General features: G+C 44.9%; 1 protein-coding gene across 1 annotated transcript; it reads right to left on the bottom strand.

Annotated features, from left to right (window-relative positions):
* Positions 1–1,836: 1,836 nt before the first annotated feature.
* Positions 1,837–4,452, bottom strand: LOC310897302 (gallinacin-10-like). The gene is made up of 3 exons (XM_083830746.1): positions 4,293–4,452; positions 3,928–4,060; positions 1,837–2,218 (listed from the first exon to the last, which is right to left on the bottom strand). The coding sequence occupies exons 1-3, from the start codon at positions 4,348–4,350 to the stop codon at positions 2,203–2,205; spliced, it is 207 nt and encodes a 68-aa protein (XP_083686872.1). The 5' UTR covers positions 4,351–4,452; the 3' UTR covers positions 1,837–2,202.
* Between the last annotated feature and the right edge of the window lie 3,068 nt (positions 4,453–7,520).

Below are 7,520 nucleotides of genomic sequence, written 5' to 3'. Positions count from 1 at the left end.
TTCTTTTTAGACTATTTAAATCCTCCCCCACCTACCCACCTCAACCCTATTGCCACCCCCAAAAAAAGGCTACAGTTGTAGGGAAAGAACAATCTCTTTGGCTGGTTATCAACTCAGATTCAGAGACATGGAGATCAAGTAAATTGCCTAAAAGTAGACTCCAGTGCCTTGTGGAAACTCCTATTTATTTATTTTATTTTAATCCTAATGCACCTTGGTGAAATCAGCCTTGTGTTACCCTATCATCCTTTTAAGATAGATATAAGAAATAGACTCCAAAATAATTTTCTTGCTTCTATGACTAGTCATGGTGGGAGAAAAGAAGTTGATTGTGAGTCTGTAACTGTAGGAGGATGCAGTGAAAAAAATACCTTGGTTTTGCACTCTAGCATTATAGATCTCATGGTTATATCTGTGTTTCCCCCCTCTTCCAAAAACACAGAGAAACCATATCCAAAATACCTACTGGGTAGGTCCGACATATGCACTCTCCCTTGAATAATGTATGAGAATTGCTTGGATCAGTGGCTGTTGTCCAGGCCAAAAGTTGCTGGGGACTGTGCTAAAAAATTGTCAGTTTAGCATACACAAAGCCCTTGGCAACAATTCTCTTTGTGTGTGTGTGTGTGAGGGACGGAGCTCCTTGTGAGAGTTTATTTCTTTGAAGTCTCTCCTACATTTTATACCTCCTTCTTCCTGTGTAGGAAAAGGCACAGGATAACTCTCCCCTCGTAACATTCTCCAAGCCACATTTCTTCTTCCAGAAGACTTTTTTTTTCTTTTTTTTCCCAAAAAAAGAAATCTTTCCTGCCATGGTGTCTCTCAAAGCTTTGCTTTTCTGACTGATGGGGTGCTTAATCACTTTTTTTTTGGTGTGTTTAATCATGTTTCCTACAGGATACAATCACAGGACGGTTTGGGCTGGCAGAGACCTTAAAGCCCACCTGGTTCCAGCCCCTGCCATGGGCACGACCCCTGCTCCCAGCCCAGGCTGCCCCCAGCCCCATCCAGCCTGGCCTTGGGCACTGCCAGGGATGGGGCACCCACAGCTCCTCGGGGCAGCCTGCGCCAGGGCCTCGCCACCCTCATGGTAAACAATTTCTTCCTAATGTCTGACATAAACCTCCCCTCTTTCATCTTGAAGCCATCCCCCCTTGTCCTACCATTATCAGCCCGTGTAAACAGTTGCTCTCCATCTTTTTTACAAGCCCTCTTTAAGTACTGAAAGCCCACAGTGAGGTCTGTCTAGATCTACTGCAAACTTTATGAGATCGAGAAACCTGATGTTCATGGAAGTCATCATTCATTGATGCACCATGTGTTTATACATGGCATCGTTATATTAGGTGATTTTTTTCCTATCACTCTTCTTAAGAGTAACTTTCCTTTAATTTTCTTTTATGACCACTGTTGAATACAGGTCTGATGTTTCTGAGAACAGTTTATATATCATCCAAAACCTTTTTTCTGTGTAGAGATAGTTCAGACCCCATCACTGTGTTTGTACAGTCAGGACTATACATATTTCATGTTTGCAACAGCATAAGAGCTTCTTCATTGCCATTTTGTCATCCACCCACTATCAAGAGATGCTTGTACAGTTCCTCACACTCAGCTTTCAGTCTTGTCCTCTCAACAACTTTGGTTCCACTATCAAACCTGGTTTCTGTTTTAGCTGTCACTAATCCACTTCAGAATATGTGAAAGTTCATGGGCTGATTTATTTAAAGACATTGCTAGACTCTACAAGCCTCGATTAAAAAAAAAATAATAATAAAAAAGTAAAAACACAAAGAAAATTGCTGCTAGCAATAATAAGAGATCATAGGATCATAGTTACTGGTTTAAGAAGACATTTATTTTTGTGTGTGAATAAAATAATAATATATTTTTTGCTTCACATGCTCCAAGAGCTGCAGGAACCTGAACAGATTGAACAACCAAACATCCCTGTGAGGTAGGCTGGAATAGGTGGCCAAGGTGACAAAGTGGCTTGTGTATTAATTAAAAGCAAAAAAAGGGAGTGACTTCAGCAAGGAAACACCTGGATCTCCAGAAGCAGTGCGCTAACAGGATGTGCCCTCTGGAAGCTTCTCGGAATGCTCATTTGCAGGTTTAGACGGAGGAGGAATCCATCAAAATCACCTCCTCAAGGCAGTGGAGACGTTGCTGGTACGAGGGCGCTGACCCAGCCTTCTCTTCTTACTCTGCCAAAATCCTGTAAAGACGCAAAGGCTCTTGTGGTTTTGCTGAAGTGGAATCCAAGCTCAATCTCTAAAAGACTCAATAGCTGCTAATTATCTTTCAGAATAAATGTATGGGGTGGGTTCAGTCATGAGCTATATCAGCCAGACCTATAAATGTGGTTTAAATACTCCAAGGCACCTCAAATGCCACTAAACACCACAATTTAGTCTACTGAGTCAAACCTTTTGTGTCCCACTTCAAAGATTTCTTTCCTAGTAGGTTGAACCCTCAGCTAGAAAAAAAATGATGTATCTCAGAATACCCTGATGGCCACTGCAGTGAATCAGCCCAGTTGTAAATCTAACGGCACAACAGGAAGATATTTAATCCTGAACATTGGCATCCCTTGATATCACATATGGGACATTCTTCCCAGAAAGAGAATTTCTGCAGAAAAATTACACCTGAAAGCAAACTCAGGAGGTCTTTTTCCTTTCCCAGCCCCAGTTCTCCTTGGATCAGATGTTCTTACAGATATTCAGGGTTGGAAATCCCCCATCTGCTCTTACCAGTCTGTTTGATATCAGTAGAAATTGTTTCCTAAAGGGAACAAGCTTTCATGGAGACAGAGGGATCGAGTCATTCCTTTGTAAAACCATCTACTAGTAGGTTGCATCTGCACCATTTATTCTCCTGAATTCCTAAGTGAATTCCTTCCTTATCACTGAAGTCACAGCACTGAACATGTCCTAATATTGGTGTGACTTGGGTTCCTTGAAACCACTGAGCCTGTCGTCTGAGCAAGCTTGTGCTAACCTAACAACTGAGGACCTCCATCTGCTGAGCAATTGCTACGAAAGCTGTTCCCTGGAGCCATCTCTTCGCACTTTCTTCAGTTACTGGGAACCTTTAAATCCTGGCAAGTCTGTAAATAACAGAATAAGGAACTCTGGAAAACTCAGAAAAATAAGGATGTGAGTCCCTAACTGTTCATTTTGTCAAAAGACACAGGAACCTTTCCTAATTTGCCACTGAATTCAGTTTGTGGGATAATTGCTGCAGTGATCAATGGTCATCACATGGCAATGAATTAAACAGAACTATTCTAAGAACTAAAATGCCCAAGGAGTGTGTTTCATCCTAAGCTAAACTGCACTCCCCAAATGCATATTTAAAAGGATTTAAATCAGGGAAACTCCAGACCTTATTAGAAACTGGTCTCCAAAGTAAGAAGTGAAATACCCATGCAATTGTCTCCATCCACTCACAAATTCACTGATCGTCACCTAAGAGGTGCACAGTTGTGGGAGGAAGGAGAGAGAGTTTTTGTATTTCAAATTGAATTTCTAGGTCATTTTGGAAATGAAAAGAACAGAGAGATGGAGGACACATTTTTCCCTCTGATAAGTGAAAATGCTGTGAGATATTTTCCTAATAAGCTCCTTTAAAAAGTTATTTTTTCCCATCAAAATTCAAAATAAAAAGAATGAATAAAAATAAAGTTAAAAATACTGAGTTCTGGGAAATGTTGGCCCTACTGGAGTTTTACCCTCGTATATAACTTCCATGAAAATTAATTGCCTCCTTAAACATGCATATACGTGGCCACCCTGACTCCAAATTTCTCTCAAACAGCTGCCCTGCAAGACCCACAGAAACTCGCATCCTGCTCAAGGAAACAGGAGGAGAAATGGCAGGAGAAAAATGCCCCCCGACACCCCTCGGCCCTGCGGCACGTACTTGGAACAGCATTTCAGCAGCCCCCCCTGGCACGATCCCGAGGCGGCGAATGTGGGTGGGCATGCCCCGGCGCGGCAGAAATTCCCCTGGCTCCTGCACGCCGCGGTGTCAGCAAAAGGCGCATCGGCAGAACCTGTGGGGAGAGGAGGACGTTAGGATCTCAGGTTTTTGTTTAAAACGGTAAGGATAAATATGCAATAAATCATTCATTTTAAGGAGGAGGGCTCTGATGAGCATGGGAGTCTTGGGATGTTGGGCACCAGCCCAACAGCGTCACATTTTGCCGATCGTTGCTTTTTCTCCTACACACGCTTTTCTGCTTGCATCCCCTTTTCGTTCTTGGTAAGATTTAGCTTGCATCTCACCTGGAGCAGCCTGGAAGAGGAGGAAGAGAACAGCAAAGAGCAGGTAAAGGATCCTCATGGCTTGGCTGTGGACTGCGTGCCCGTGCGAAGCTCCTCAAAGACCAACAGGGGATGAAGTATGTCTGAGGAAGAGGCGAGGGAAGGCAGCTCATATTTATAGGGCCCACGAACAGGCTGTGAAATGTTGATGGCCGGGCCCTTTGTCAATAAGTAACTTCACCCAGCCTCCTGGCAAGCAGTTTGGCTATCCCCCTTATCGCAGGCTGCAGCGAAATGTGCAGCAAAAATGTCGCAACCTGCAGCAGTGAATTTCCACTGCCCGTGTCGGCCGGCTGTGTAATGGGACCACCAGCCAAGCCCCACCAGGCTGCACCAATTCGCTCGGCTTTTGCAAACCTGTTTGCACCAAAGGCACAGGGGTGGTCATGCAGTCTCTTGGGAGCCAGGCACTGCCAGAGCCCAGCCCCAGCACTGACTCTGGGTCTGTCATTTGCTGGCTAGTCATGGAGCATTTTGTCTCCCCAGCCCTGTTACTGGAGGAAAGCATTGGGAAACGTTTGAGTTTTGACGTGGTTTTGCTTCCCCACTTTTTATACAAGATCCAAGGTGCCCTTACCCACTGCAGAGAGCTGACATGAAGGTCTCTTCCTCTTTTAGTTCCCACTCGTATCCCACCTTGAGTGCTTTGCACTTTTACCAGCTTTTGATGTCCCCTTTTGTTTCCCCCCTAATTGCCCCAAAAGGTTGGGAGAATGGGCTGGATCCACAAGAGCTGCATGGCTGATACGGATGGGCTGGCTCTCCTTGCAGTGAAGGGAAGGTGATTTCCAGATTCAAAGTGAAATGTTAGCAGCTGTTTGAGGCACTGACTGATTCCAAGTTCCTGGAGGACCTTTCAGTGGCTATCTTTAGCCCTGGCAAAGCTGAGTTTGTTGTATGAGAGGTGCAGGCCTGCCACTGACTTTTAAAATGCTGAGTTTTGGTGAAATGGGCAGACAGAAAGCCCAGAAGTGCAAGGGCTTGGGCTTCACTTCAGAGCCTGATCACAGGGGCTGCGAATTTTTTGAGAAGCATTGTTTAGGGGATCAAAGCACTGAAGCTTCTTCGTGAAACCCTGGGCTTGTAGATGTCAAACTACTGCAGCAGCTTTGCAGCCTTGGGACCCTACCCCTAGTCCATACACCGTCACGCATAAATAGGTTAATCCCCATCAAAGCCCAGAAGTTCCTTCAGTTCCTACTTCTGCCATTCTGCTTCAACGGTTTGCTTCCTTATTGCTTCATTTATTAGATTTAAGTGGAAGTTAATGGCACGTTTGGTCTGAGGCTGATCAGTATGTTGAACACATTACTGATGCCTATGTTTAACCTACATGCTAACTAGCAAGCTAAGAAGGTAGCAGCAAGGTGAGTTACCTCCTAATGCAGAGAATAGCAATAAAATAAGCACTGATTTTGCTCTTTCACCCTTCAAATCTAATCACCAGGAACTGCCAAACACTCCAGAATGTTCTTTTTGCATACCACTGCTTTGGATGTTACCCCTTTTTGGCCAGCAACCCTCCAGCTTTCTACTGGAGAGGAGAGCAGGGGTCTGAGCTTTGCGACTCCTGCCTTTTCTCTTCCAGCGAGCTGTCAGTGGGTGAAGGACACCCTGTGATAACAGCTGAGAGACAGACACCTGACCTGCAACATAAACACAAAGAAACCAGCAAAATCCCACACCCACTTTTATTTTTATTGATTTTTTTTAATGGGGAAGACCTGTTGAAATGTGGGTTTCCCCCCGTCTGTCTTGCGTTTGGAGAGGCTGACAGTGTTGTGAGGCTTAGCAAGTGGGTGCATGTTCTTTGAGCACTCATTGCTCCCCACAGGAGTTCATTTTAGGGATGAGTCAAGTTCCCCGCAGACAAAATCAGAATGTGGCAGTGGGGAAGGTGGTGACAACTCTTTGCTGCCGCGAGCAGCATTTGAACAAGCTCCACTTGCTTTCAGGGATGCACCATTTCCCACCTGTGGAACAAACTAAATCTATTACAGAGTCAAATGCTTAACATCTCAGGGGTGCAAATTGCCAGAGTATTCATGGATCTCGCCGAAAATCCTTATTTCTTGCAGAAGGAGAGCAGCACTCCAGGAAAGCGAGCACCAGTTTAAGCCTCGCCAGCGCAGGCACAGCCTGCGAATGTCATTCAGTAGGAAAATTCCACCACTTTGGCTCCTAGCAAAAACAAAGACAGGTGCGAGCTGGTTGCTTAAAACCAGGCCAAACCTGTATAAAACGCCCGAAGAGCAGAACCATGTGTACAGCGGCGACCTGGGGCTGGGACACGATGCTGTGAGCGCGGAGCTGTGCCCCGCGGCAGTCAGGGCCAGGAAGGAGTCCCGCAGAGATCTCTGTTGAAGTTTAACTTCCCGAGACGAGCTGGGAGCTCCGGGAGGTGCCTGCCCCAGAGAAATCAGCCTAGGCCAATAGTTTGATGGGGCTTCACTTAAAATCTTATGCAGGAATACTGCAAGGCAAGTAGGACATAAATAATTTGACAAAAAAAAAAAGGTAGCTAATGAGAGAAAGGGAAGAAACATTGTATTCTAAAGACATTTAGTTTTGCTTTTGAGATCAGCAAGATGGTCAGATTAACCCAGCAGAAGCTCCTTCACCTGTGCTCCAGCAGTTAAGCACAAAAGGACGTGGTGCATCCTCCGATGGAGATCTCTGGATGCTCATGAAGGGACCAGCACCTCAGAAGGGTGCTCTCTTTATTTTGCTCCATTTACAGATAGGTTTACATTTGTAAATCCATAAGGTATGGATGGATATTTAGGTTCAAACCAATTTTGCTGAAGTTTGTCCTGGCAGCACAGCTTTACAGAGGCATCACTGCAAGTAAAAGCTGAATGGTTGGTGGGGCCAGCTCTTGCAAACGTTGTCTTGTCCTGATAAAGGCTAACACAGAGTGATTGAGTAGATTTTCCCCCTTTCTGCAAGGCAGGTATTTTTCTCGTCTTCTTCCTTCCGTGGATGACTACCTCCAGCTAAACGTAGTTCATTACGATCACTATATACCGTGTTGGTTGCTTTTTTCATCAATGTTTCCTCTCAAGCACAGCTTAGAAGCTAATGACTAGTAAAATGTTGGGATGAGGGTTTTTTAGGGTCTAAGAACCATGGTGCTTTTGGGAGAGGTTATTGATAAAGAGGTACGTGCATTTGGGCAATGGTAAGTCT

The sequence above is a fragment of the Anser anser genome, assembly GCF_964211835.1.
Source record: "Anser anser genome assembly, chromosome: 3".
NCBI classification, from domain to species: domain Eukaryota; kingdom Metazoa; phylum Chordata; class Aves; order Anseriformes; family Anatidae; genus Anser; species Anser anser.
This window is presented reverse-complemented; position numbering and strand designations above follow the sequence as displayed.